This window comes from Taudactylus pleione, unplaced genomic scaffold (assembly GCF_031769625.1).
Source record: "Taudactylus pleione unplaced genomic scaffold, aTauple2 ptg000038l, whole genome shotgun sequence".
Classification (NCBI taxonomy): domain Eukaryota; kingdom Metazoa; phylum Chordata; class Amphibia; order Anura; family Myobatrachidae; genus Taudactylus; species Taudactylus pleione.
In genome coordinates, this window is record NW_028284440.1 from 5573319 (window position 1) to 5587142 (window position 13824).

Consider the following 13824-nt stretch of genomic DNA (forward strand, 5'->3'; position numbering starts at 1 on the left):
GCAGCAAAAACAATACTTAAATCCTACATGATAATAGAGATTTAGAGGTATTAGTTACACACATTTGCAAATATATGAATAAGCGCCAGGCCAATCGTCAACCCCCGGGGGGGTTCTGACTGGGCCTTTCTTATGGCATCACCACTTAGTTCACATAGAATACTTTTATCACTTCTCTATTTGTTTGTACATTATTTATGTCATTTTAATTCTTTATAATTTCATTAACACTTATTGATTTATCTTTACACATCTTTTCTTTATACTTCACTATCACCTTTTTCCCTTTTTCGTGTGATGCCCTGGGGATGGCCCTTGGTTGGAATTTTTTTGGGGTGCCTTGCTTCTCGGACGTGAGCCCCTTAATATTAGGGACGTCAGTATAGAGGAGCCTTGACGATTGGCCTGGTGCTTATTCATATATTTGCAAATGTGTGTAACTAATACCTCTAAATCTCTATTATCATGTAGGATTTAAGTATTGTTTTTGCTGCAGTGTGCTGGGGGCAAATCTCTTTTTTTTTCTGTGTTCAGAGTAAACCCCGCCCTTTACAAGCACCTGTGTTATGCAATTAAGCTGATCTGAGCAACTACCATTTTTTTTGCAAGTTTGGAGAGGCATGAAGGCAGTCAGCATTAGGAGGAGGTGCTGATGCTTATATTGCCATGTGGAGGTTTTTTGGGGTACCTCCAAGGTAAGTTAGCTCTCAGCTTATATATGTACTGTTATTATGCAGTACATCAATTGTAATTATATGACCCAGAGTGGGTGCTACCATTATGTAGCAATAATTATTTTGGGGTGAGCGTTTGGGAGTGGGGCCCCCGGGGGGGTTCTGACTGGGCCTTTCTTATGGCATCACCACTTAATTCACATAGAATACTTTTATCACTTCTCTATTTGTTTGTACATTATTTATGTCATTTTAATTCTTTATCATTTCATTAACACTTATTGTTTTATCTTTACACATCTTTTCTTTATACTTCACTATCACCTTTTTCCCTTTTTCGTGTGATGCCCTGGGGATGGCCCTTGGTTGGAATTTTTTTGGGGTGCCTTGCTTCTCGGACGTGAGCCCCTTAATATTAGGGACGCCAGTATAGAGGAGCCTTGACGATTGGCCTGGCGCTTATTCATATATTTGCAAATGTGTGTAACTAATACCTCTAAATCTCTATTATCATGTAGGATTTAAGTATTGTTTTTGCTGCAGTGTGCTGGGGGGCAAATCTCTCTTTTTTTTTTTTTCTGTGTTCAGAGTAAACCCCGCCCTTTACAAGACCTGTATTATGCAATTAAGCTGATCTGAGCAACTACCATTTTTTTTTTTGCAAGTATGCCAAATAGACCCAGGATATAAGAACGTGAAAATATCTGTAGCTCTAAGGGGGAGATTTAATAAAGCTTGGAGAGCGATAAAATTGGAGATAAATAGCACCAACCAATCAGCTCTTAACTGTCACTTTACAGTCTGTATTTGAAAAATAACAGTTAGGAGCTGATTGGTTGGTGCTATTTATCTCCAATTGTATCTCTCTCCAAACTTTATTAAATCTCCCCCTAAATGAGCTCCAATGTATTTAGCTGTGTTTACTCAGCAAAAAAAGCTATTTTAAACTATTGACAGCTAAGACCTACAACCCAACTCCATGCTCATCACTGCATAATGCTGTCACCCACCAACAGCCAACCTAGAACATTTTATCATATAACCAACTGTTTTTCTTTTGTATTTTGAACAACGTTGCTCTCTGCATATTTCCCTCTAGATATATTTTGTAGGTGCAATGCTGTTTATCACAGCTAAGGTACACATAGGTAGGGCCGGATTTACCGCTAGGCACCCTAGGCATTCGCCTAGGGCCCGCCGGGTCCCAAGGGGCCCGTGGCTGGGCCCTCCCGCAATCCGGCCCTGGAGAGAGCAGTGGTGTAACTACAGAGGGTGCAGGGGGTGCGGTTGTTATGGGGCCTGGCTGCTTAAGGGGCCCGCCAGCAGAAGCGATCGCACCCCTTGCACCCTCCATTTGCCGAGTGCCCTTGACAGTGTGTTACCAGCGGGCGCCCGGCTCCTTCTCTACTATCTTCCCCCCCGGCAGCAGCCGGAGGACGGAGTTCACTCCTGAGCTCCGGCAGTGCACCATGGGAGTGACATCATGACGTCACTTCCATAGTTCCGAGGAGCGGGCGCCAGGGACTGACAGCAGCAGGCACTGGAGCGGGATTTAAGGTAAGTATTGTTTTTTTTGTGTGTATGTGTGCACACGGGGGGCTTAATACTGGGGGCATTACAGGGGCCTTACTACTGGGGGCATCATATGGGGGCAGTACAACGGCCTTACTAGGGGCATCATAGGGGGCACTACAGGGGCCTTACTTTTGGGGGCACTACAGGGGCCTTACTACTGGGGGCACTATTAGGAGCACTACAATTGGGGGCACTACAGGGGCCCTTACTACTGGGGCACTTCAGCGGGCATTACTACTGGGGCATTGCAGGGAGCATTACTACTGGGGGCACTACAAGGGCATTACAACTGGGGGCACTACAGGGGTCCTTACTACTGGGGGCACGTCAAGGGGCATTACTACTGGGGCACTGCAGGGAGCATTACTTCTGGGGGCACTACAAGGGTATTTCTAATGTGGGCACTACAGTGGCGTTATTACTGGGGGCACTACAACTGGGGGCACTACAGGGGCCCTTACTACTGGGGGCACCTCAAGGGGCATTACTACTGGGTGCACTACAAGGGCATTACAACTGGGTGCACTACAGGAGCCCTTACTACTGGGGGCATTGCAGGGGGCATTGCATAAGGGGCACTAATACAGGGGGCATTGCATGAGGGGAGGGGGGGTCTATACTGAGACGGGAAGGCTGGGAAGGTTAGGTTTAGGCTGTGGGGAGGGAGGGTTAGGTTCAGGAGTAGGGTTAGGATACTTACCATCAGGTATTGGTATCCTAACCTTGTCAGGATGCCGGCGTCTGGATTCTGAGTGCCGGCATCCCATACCCAACCCATACATATATAGCCGACGTTTCAAGGCCGCAGCGGACCTTTTCTTAAGGGTGCTGTACAGGGGAATGAATCAGAAATTAAAATATAGTGCTATGGAATGTTTGAGGGAGGGGAGTCCCAAAACTGGTATCTTGCCTAGGGCCCCATGAGATCTAAATCTGGCTCTGCACATAGACATGCCATGTGTTGTCCAGTACAAGGATCATTATAGAAACAAAAACCATCTCATATAGCTGAAACAGGCAATATAAGCAGAGCATAATGTTAATAGCTGTCAGGCGTTTTAGTTGTCTGTTTGTCTAGTACTGCATCATTTTTGCAAACTAGCAAAACTCATTCAAACACCAGAGAAACATTTACGCCAAAGTGTTTTACATAAACATCACGTTCACCAGCATTACCGTCATCAATTGTACACTTGATTCTTTTGGTCCTATGCTATTGGCCACAATCTATCCCTCATAACTCATACTGTAGCTTTGTAAAGTCTCTCTCAGTAAATTGTATTCACTTCTGAAAACAAATAAGTTTGGTCAGAGGGGGAGATTTAATAAGCTTAGAGAGAGATAAAATTGTGAGAGATAAAGCAGCAGCCAATCAGCTCCTGCCATTTTCAAACACAGCCTGTAAAGTGACAGTTAGGAGCTGATTGGTTGGTGCTTTATCTGTCACAATGTTATCTCTCTTCAAGCTTTTTAAAACTCCCCCTTGACACCACTGCAGAGAACATACAAGTCTAAAATAGTTTTTGTTTTGTTTTTTCTTTACGTTTATGTACTACAAGTACAACTATAGAAATATATATGTTATGTGTGGGAAAAATTAGTTACTGTAGTTTAAAATACTTAGGGGCTAATTCAGCAGTGCATGCAAGTGCACTGCTGAACGCAGATTCCCGATTGCCGGGAATCTGCGCATGTGCAGGACCCATTCTGCGAGTGTGCAGAATGGGTCCTGCTGACACGCACGCTAGCCCTTGAATGACAGGCAGAGGCATTTAAGAGGTTGTGCGGAGGCGCCGGCGTTCCCGGAAACGGGGCGTGTCCTCCGTCGCAGTGCTGTGATCGCAAATGCAGCAGGGAGTGTCATACAACACCTGCTGCATTTGCATGATTGCAAGGATCGCATTGTAAAGCTGCATGCATACATCATATATCTATAGCCTGCGTGCATATATCATATATCTATAGCCTGCGTGCATACATCATATATCTATAGCCTGCGTGCAGCATTGCATTTGCGATCCTTGCTGAATCAGGCCCTTAGTTTTAAAACTGTGCACAGCTGGGATTCTTACCTCACAAACCCCTAGAAGCACAGGGCAGATATTTCTCCCAAAGATGATGATAAAGATTTCTGAAATTTGTTTTCTTGCTATTAAGAGCAGCTTTTTGAGTAATTATCATCTGTCACTTAGATTAAAAAGAGTAGATTAATCAAAGAGTAGTATAAATATTACTTTCCACCCAGCTATAATTAGTATTGGGCTTGCTATGATAAGCTCTACAATTTAGCTTTGTGCCATCTTTATAGATCATGGTGGATTAATGAAAGCATCAGATAAACAGTCTACTCTGTCAGGGCAGATGCTGTTTAATCTAGAATTACTTCAGACCGGTTAGACCCTTCGGGATTATTCTACCAATCGTTTAAACCAACATTTATTTCCTTCCCTCACTGTGTGGGAGAAGATGGAAAACTGTATATTTACTGTCCAGTTCCATTAGCCCCATTTACAACAGTACTTAAAAGGGTAGCGGTGTTTCTTCAAGCATATACAAAATGGAGATTTGTGTTTTTGGTATGTGTGTTGTAATAATCAGCATTAAACAAGTCAGCAGTCTGAAATGTACCAGGTTAACAGAATCTAATTTCAGACTGAAAGTGGCAATTTCCTTTTCAACTGATATTTTTTAGCTGCCTGTAACATCTGGAAAATAAAGGGGGTTCAAATTAAGATTGATATCTTCCGTCTTGTGTCGAATAATGAGAAGCTCATTTGTATTCTGGCTATGTAGAAATGTATGCAGAATGCTGACACTTACAGCATCTCTACTTATTGTGAGGGTGTTTTATAGCATATTTTAAGCTCCTGTATGTGTTTCTTTTACAGCACTGAGAAACTGCACTGTATACGTGCAATACTCTTAAATAACAAAAACAGACTTTTCTGAAATTTGTTGTGATATTTCATAGTTTATAATGCAGTTAAATCACTTGACATCCTAATCTAAAGAGACATAAAAATGTAAAGGATGAGCTGGAACTGCTTTTACTTAAAGTTCTGCTTACAGTGAAATCTCTGTGGCGTGCAGACATAAAGTCTGTATTATTATAATATCGTTGATGTTTTATAACACGTTTACATCTATTTGTCAAAGAAGTCACACAGGTAAGTTTGCTTTGATGTGATTTAATGCAGGGGTTATCAAGCCTCTGCTGCAGTACAAGTAAAGGACCTTGTATTTTATGTTTCTACACAAGTGTTACCATCTAATGGGGCTGATGGTGTTGTTAAACACATAGCCAATTTTCTGGAAGGATCCTGTGTGTTTCCAAACTACACATGTACCAGGCCTGAGTGTACACTCAGATATTAGGTGGTACGCAACTCTGAAACTTCTCCACTTGAGGCTTAAGGGGCATAACTGGGTTCATGCATAGGCTAAGAGCAGTGAGGGAGTGATGATAGCCTTGTGGGCTATGCAGAGTTGTACGTGTGCATAATTACATCTGTTTTCAGACAGATCTTTTGCAAAAATTTAATTGCTGGTGGTGAAGTGCGCACTGATAATAATAACAGCAGTGAAATCAAGCACATGGATAGGGATGGTCTGGTCAAAGATATATATTCAACTAGGCATATGGGCGACTATCCACATTTAACTACTCTGCATCCACCCCAATGTGTTCAGATAAGGTTATCATTAACACCTGGCCTGCCATAGATGTTTAATGAGGAGGTTGCCTTATTGCAAGTGCAAAATAACTTGGTGTCACTGTCAGTCTTTAGGCTAAGCTATAGATATATCACATTGTCCATAAGCACTAACCAGTGCTCCCTAATGAAGGTAGCAACTGGATACTTGGGAATTTGTAATGCAGTAGCCTGAGACATTAGCAAAAACGATGGATCAATAAGTAAAGTAACTAGACCTCTCACATGTGTATTTTTCTCTATTCCATTCTAATTTCCCGCCAGGACAGAGCAGGTAGACCACTGCTTCCCCTCATGGCCATTAGATTGTGCCTCATATCAGTCATACAGTCCCAACATCAGTTGTAAGATGGCGGAGCTAGCGGAAACATGGTCAGACACTGTGTATAATATAATGTAATATGGGTGCTGTGTGTATTGGGGGTGGGGGAGGGGGGCTCTGTATGATGCAATGTAATATGGGTGCTGCGTGTGCTGGGGGTAATAGGGGGGAGTGGGCCTGTGTATAATGCAATGTAATATGGGTGCTGCGTGTACTGGGGGTAATATGGGGGAGGGAGGCTGTATATAATGCAATGTAATATGGGTGCTGTGTGTATTGGGGGTGGGGGAGGGGGGCTTTGTATGATGCAATGTAATATGGGTGCTGTGTGTACTGGGGGTAATATGGGGGAGGGGGACCTGTGTATAATGCAATGTAATATGGGTGCAGTATGTACTGGGGGAAATATGGGGGAGAGGGCCTGTGTATAATGCCATGTAATAAGGGGTGACCAGGGACATAACTAATGGTGCCCAGTAGCTTAGTGGGCATAAAATGAACAACCGCTAGGAAAATTAAGGTATGATTCAGAGGCAGACGCATTGCCAAGGTTTGCGCAGTTGAGCAATTTTTTTTTTCAACTCCGCATTCGCCAACTTAGATTACAGATGGCAGCCATAGTGAGGACTTAGATGCAGATTGATTTACAGGGAGCGTTTGTGGGAGGTAAAACGCAGGCGTGTTGTGACTGTTTTGGGGACGTGTCTCAGACTGCAAATCGTACAAAGCTGTAAATACTCTGGCATCTTAGTGCCGACATCCTTTCTGAGTGACCATGGGGTTGCTCAGAAGTTCAATGTCTGTCAGTTGCTGTTTTGTACACAAGTGGTGGATTAGAGATGCTGTCACTAGGCAAATATATAAATAATGATATATATTTATATCAAAGACGAAAAGGAATAGGGGGTGCAGATAGTGTAGTATGTAAGAAGCACACGTACAACAGAAAAGTTAAAAACTGGCATATCAGGGGCAAACAAGCCTGTTGGTAGAAAGCGCAGTAGCTCAGTTTTCAAACCAGGAACCAGCTTCTTATATCCCCTGGATGCACTTTCTACTAACAGACTTGCTTGCCCCTAATTTGCCAGGTTTAAACTTTTCTAGCATACGCACAAAGGATGGCTGCAGCGTCTGTAGATACTGACAGTGGTCATCTCAGTCCTTGTATATTAGGACATTCTGATGTGCACCAGGGAAGGGCTTTGTAGCGGCATGAGCATAAAGTCTCAGACGCAACTGTAGCAAAAGACACAAGGAAGGAAGCGACTGCCTCTTACTTAGAATAAGACCCGCCCCCTCCACAGACCTGCCCCCTTTAGGGCTGCTTCCAAAAAATTTCCTGGGCTGGTATTCCATCCCAATCTGCCCCTGTCTGGAGATACCCTTCCTATTGGCCCCCATTGATGCATACGCATCCTAACAGCCATTCAGGTATAGTATACGTTTCGGGTCCAATCCTTGAAGCAATTTGATAGTGGTAGCTATCACTTTGCTTCTAACCATTCTTTGGGACAGGAATCTGTCCCCAGGACCTAGAGAATGGTAAATGCAAGTGGCAATTTCAATTACTACATTGCAAGTTGTGGTGTAATTTTTATGTCCTTACCGCATTAAAAATGTGGTTGGTGTTAAAAAAGCTCATTAAGCTTAAATCTTGCAGTAACTAAAGCACATCATCTATCTTTAATGGCCAAACTTTATATGATAATTAAGGGTTTGTTCACATGGACATTTAGGGGTCTATTTACTAAGCAGTGTTAGGAGAAAGAGTGAAAAGTGATAAGAAAGTAATAAGGTGCCAGCCAATCAGCTCCCAACTGTCATTTTTCAAACACATCCTATGAGATGACAGTTGGGAGCTGATTGGCTGGCACCTTATCACTTTCTTATCACTTTTCACTCTGTCTCATAACATTGCTTAGTAAATAGACCCCTCTATATTAATTTCTCATCGATTTAGAAAAAGTTTTATCTTTTTTTTTTTTTTAGGGATTTAAAGATAATGTGTATCGACAAAGAAGAAAATATTTTGTGGATGTTGCTATGGGCTATAAATAGTAAGTTTATATGTAATTGTTTTGTTATTTTGTGATAATTGTGATTATTTTATATGCTTTTTACTCATTTTAATCTTTCAACCGTGTATATACAATCTGAATAAAGAGCTTTTTTGCTCGGTTTACACTTTTATTGCACATAGAATAAAATATATCTATTTCAATATGCTACCAAATAAAGCTATACATCTACAAAAAAACAACAAACAATATTACATTTTCCTGAGTAGACTACATAAGTAAAAGGCTATTCTTAGTGGGGGTGATTCAGCTTAGTACGGATTTGTAAAGCTGCACGCAAGCAGTTTTGCAAATCAGTGCTTGCTAATATGTAAATGCAGCAGGAGGTGTATGACACCCCCTGCTGCATTTGCGATCCCAGCAGTGCGACCGAGGCTGGGATCACCATTGTGACCATCGGTTGCAATGGTGGACGGCGCGGGGCTGCCTGCCAGCTGAGTAAGCAGGCTGGCTGGCTTGCGAGACCAGGAAACTGCATCCGTGAACACAGTCCCTGGCCTTGCCAGTCCAGTAAAATGGGACTGAAATGCCCCCATTTCTGGAAACAGTGACCGGCCCAGCCCCCGCACTACACCTTAAGTGCCTCTGCCTGTCAATCAGGCAGAGGCATAGCAGGGGCTCCGTGCAATCACAAAGGACTTGTTCTGCACATTTTAAGAACAGGTCCCAATAATCAGGAATCTGCGTTAAGCATTGCACTTACGTGTGGTGCTGAATCAGCCTCAGTGTACTGAAACTGAGGCAGCCCGAAAAGGTGAAAATCATCTGATATTATGAAGGGATAATATTATTAATTATTATATATTAAATATATTATTATAAATATTAATGTTAATTATTCATTTAGCGGACAACCAATTCCAAGAGTGGAGTATACAGCAGAAGAGATAAAAACATGGGGCACCGTGTTCAGGGAACTCACAAAGCTATACCCAACTCATGCTTGTAAAGAATACTTGAAGAATCTACCTCTGTTAACAAAGCACTGCGGATACAGAGAAGATAATGTTCCACAGCTTGAGGATGTTGCACTTTTTTTGAAAGGTGAGATATCAAGCATACTATTTGACCAAATGTCAAAGCATGAAACCATATTTATGACATTAATACATGACAAGTCCTGTGTATCATTGAGCTACATACAACATAAGAAAAGAAAGTAATTTGTCTATGATAGTAAGTAACACATTGGGATTTTGTACTTCCAAAAGTGCCTCTCTGAAAAGCATCAGCCCTTGTAAAGAAATGTTATACTGTACATCAGGGGTCTTCAACCTTTGGCCCTCCAGCTGCTGTGGAACTACAGATCCTAGGATGCCCTGCCACAGTTTTAGCATGCTGTTATATCAAAACGGTGGCAGGGCATGCTGGGAAGTGAAGTTCCATAGCAGCTGGAGGGCCAAAGGTTGAAGACCCCTGCTGTACAGTCCATGATAGTTCACTGATCCAATCCGGATGCTTGCCTGCAAGTAACTATAGCCCTGGCACACCAAGCACTATACAGTGTTTGAAGGCTGCCAGTATTCACATATATTTAACTCCATATTCTAGTGGAATTACTCTGGATTACTTATGCTGGGCATACACTATGCAATTATCTGTCAGATGTTTGTCCAATCTGGCTGGTTGGAATGAAAATCTGGTAATGTATGGGAGCAAATAACAATAGAAATTTGCTCTTAAACACTAGAAAACGGACCAGATTTTCCTTCCCACCAGACAGATCTGACAGATAATTGTAGAGTGTATGCTCAGCATTAAAGGTTGTTGCATGCATTAAATGTGACAATATAATGCTAATTGTAGTAACTTTTCAAAAAGGTATAGTGGGATACTTTTTTTTTCTGAGCTTGTACAGAAAACTAGCTACAAATCCCTAAAATCTGCTGCGAGCTATGGACAATGAGGCATACACATGCAAGCTGTGCTCAGTGCCCTAGAAATGGAGGAGCGTACACACTAGACGACAGTGGAACGACATTGTAATCGTACAATCGTTCTTCATCTGGTGCAGTGGATAATGTGCCTACACTGAACGATATGTCGCTCAGTGCAGGCACCCTCCCTTATCCCCGAACATGCCCCACATGTCGTTATCGGCAGGTTGGCCTGCATGTTCAGTTGATGATTGTTGTAGAAAACGACCAGCGGGAGCGCGCATCGCTGGTCGTTTTCGACATTATACTGCGCGATTACTGAACGATTACGGTGTCGTAATCGTTCAATCGCTCATTTTAATAGTCTAGTGTGTACGCACCTTAAGAGTTTATCACATAAGAGGAATCAGTTACTGTAAATTCTCCTTTAGCATTAGCTGTAGCTCTGTCCCTTCCACACACGACACTAGGTCTACAGGTGAGTATTGCTCTTTCCCTTTTATTAGACATCTAATGGCAGAATGTAGAATGCTGTCTCACTCTGTGATACCCTCTTTTATATTTTATACAGTCTTATTGCACCTACCCTTCTCCCTCCTTTTCCTGTCTTGCTCTGTTTGGTCTTCCTGGGTGTAATACAGCTGCTGTTGAACTGTAAACTTATCTCTTGGCTAAAGATTTATCCTCCACAAATTGATATAAATTGGTATTAAAAGTACTGTAGGATTGAATCCTGACCCTTATGATGCATGAGTGGCCCTTATCCAAATAGCTCATTTTGCTCAAAAAAGACTTCCAAGACTGGAGCGGACGACGACTGATAGAACCTTTGTATGCACAGAGGGATGACTAACCAGACCTGAAATCTCACAGTGTTGCTGTAATAAGTGGTCTTATCAGGAGGAGCTGTGATAGATCAGAACAGAGGTCAGTCACCCCAGATACAAATGAAACTGATCACGAAGTTAAAGAAGGTGAAACGATGATACTGAGGACCTCATTCGGAGTCGGTCGTTGCGGCCGCACGGTCGTAAGGGAAAAGGGGCCGGATATGCAAGTGATGCACTCGCAAGTTGCGTCCTTAAGATCGGATCGTTAGCTGGCCGACCAAGGGGAGGATGCGGCCGTAAGACAAAAAATACGCCCCCTTCTCGTACACATTACACGTCATCTCCGGCCATATAAGGATTAATCGAGACCATCGGAACTGGTCGTAGAGCTTAAGGTTGACCATACCCTCTCTTAAGCACTACGATCAGGTCAGTGTACATACCACCCATGTCACGTATGCCATGACACTACTTTGTTAATTATGCACTCCCATAAAACGCCGTTCGCACAATTAGGCACGCCTGCGTTCGGATTTCCACTCCCCCGTTTTCAAGCACCTTCCCCTGTTACCACCCACAAACGCCTCAAACTGTCACTCAAACTACCGACCTGACTGTGTTCAAGGAGAAATTTCTGATCGTAGCAGCTAGTTTGCGCACGCGCATTGCGAACTTTACGCATGCGCAGTTTAGCGAACATCGGTGGCGTACGACCGTGCGGCTGCAATGACCGACTCTGAATGAGGTCCTTAGGCTTTCCTTTCCACATCTGAGACTGTTTCCTACTGTAGGTGTAGGCAAGGTCCAAGTGTTCCTGGGCAATATGCCTTAGGCTCATAGGAGAAGCAAATCAAAGGCATCATCCCCATCTCACCTTACTGCACACATGTGAAACCAGGTGTCCTATGCCGTTCACAATTGTGTATGACATCGCCAGTTTGTGATCCCTGGGCATTTCAGGGTGGAGACTGTGAGGTGACCTAAAGTGATCGCTAAAAGGGGCGTGTTGTGGGAGTGTTATGGGAGTGTCTGGAATGCTGCCAAGTTCTGAATCGAAAATCCACAGCTTCAGAGGCCAAGTTTAGGGCCTGATTCAGGGTGTACTCTAATGCATTCCCAGCTGTGTTCCTGCACACAGCTGCTCTACTAAAATGTGCTAATGCTGTAGCCACCTCACCGTTACCTCCCCCAAATGGTACCTGACTGTCAATTACTTTGCAAAATATTCCTCACAACGAGTGGAATTGCAAAGGTACCTTGGTTCGACTGATAATCGCTCAACTGCATAATATCGGAGTAATGTAAATCTTTGAATCAGGCCCTTAGCTGGATATGAGTAGAGTAGACACTAGGCTACTGCAAATGTTGATGGCGCGACTGATGTTGCATCGATATTGGAGTGGTTACAATCTCCATCGCAAATGTACAGACCTCAGAGCCTGAAAGTGGGATCCTCATACACTTCATCGGATCGTCGAGCAGAAAGAGAAGTCTGAGATTGCATTTGCATATTCCAGCAAACATTATTGTGAGAGTATCTGCGAAAGCTGCCGTATTAGCAACCATCTGTGAATTAGGCCCTTTATCTTACTGATCTGATGCGACCTTCCGACACAGAAGACCAAGCTCTCGGGGAGGATGTTTTCGCACGGTTTCCAGGCTCTAGTCTCATCTTGAAAAAAGAAAAATAAAACCAGGCGCTCAGATGATGCTTCTATTTACACTCATAACTGATGTTAACTGCAGCCAACACTATGGGGTGTGCAAGTCATCCTGCAATCATAGAAAGCGAGGAAAAATAAGTGGAACTAGGTGGAGTGTGTTGGAGTGTATATACCAATATAGGATGAGTGTGTTAGAATAGAAGTATATTTAATAAAACAGAGGGCAAAATTTACTAAGCGGCGGTTTGACGGCGGTTTCTATTCTATTCTAAACCCTGGCAGTTTGGAGGCGGTTTCTATTCTATTCTAAACCCCTGGGGGTTTGGTGGCGGTTTTGCAGCAGTTTCTAAATGACAGCCCTGTTCTATTCTATTCTAAAATGTGTTTTGACTGTGGTTTGGCGGCAGTTTTGCTATCTGAAGATTTACTAAGGCCAAAACCGCTGCAAAACTGCCATCAAAACACATTTTAGAATAGAATAGAACAGGGCTGTCATTTAGAAACTGCTGCAAAACCGCCACCTAACCGCCAGGGTTTAGAATAGAATAGAAACCGCCGTCAAACCGCCGCTTAGTACTTTTTGCCCAGAAAATCTAAATAAAAGTCACTCCCGGGAGTGGAAATGAATGTAATCAATAATAAACATACAGAGGAAAAAAAAAAAGCTGGTAACTTTGCACCTTGGCAAAACCATGTTGCACTGCAGGTGGGGCAGATTTAAAATATTCAGTGAGATTTATATTTGGGAGGGGTGGGTTCACACTTAATTGTAAATTGCAGTGTGAAAATAAAGCTTCCCAGCATTTGTGGGCTACATGAAACAGCAGCCAGAATTTACCCTGCATGATAAAAAATGTATTTGCACCCCTTATTGCATTATGGCTTTTGTGGTATCCTTTTTTTTCTCAGCTGCATCCTTAGATTATTTTAATTAGTGTGGAAAGAATGCATGAGGCCTTCCATGTTTTTCTGCCCAGGGGAAGGGTTTTGATGTATACATTATTATTCACCACAACTTTAGGTGGCAAAATGAACTAAAGGGCTTGATGCTAATAGAAAAAAGCATAAAAGACTGGAGGCCTTTCCAGCAC

The 13824-nt window shown here is 43.0% G+C and overlaps 1 protein-coding gene across 1 annotated transcript in view; it reads left to right on the plus strand.

Annotated features, from left to right (window-relative positions):
* Window positions 1-13824, plus strand: part of TPH2 (tryptophan hydroxylase 2) — a 420033-nt gene that overhangs the window by 115830 nt on the left and 290379 nt on the right. The window contains exons 5-6 of the mRNA XM_088452471.1: window positions 8274-8341; window positions 9210-9406. Of these exons, the coding sequence (XP_088308597.1) occupies window positions 8274-8341; window positions 9210-9406 (265 nt within the window). The remainder of the gene's footprint in view (window positions 1-8273; window positions 8342-9209; window positions 9407-13824) is intronic.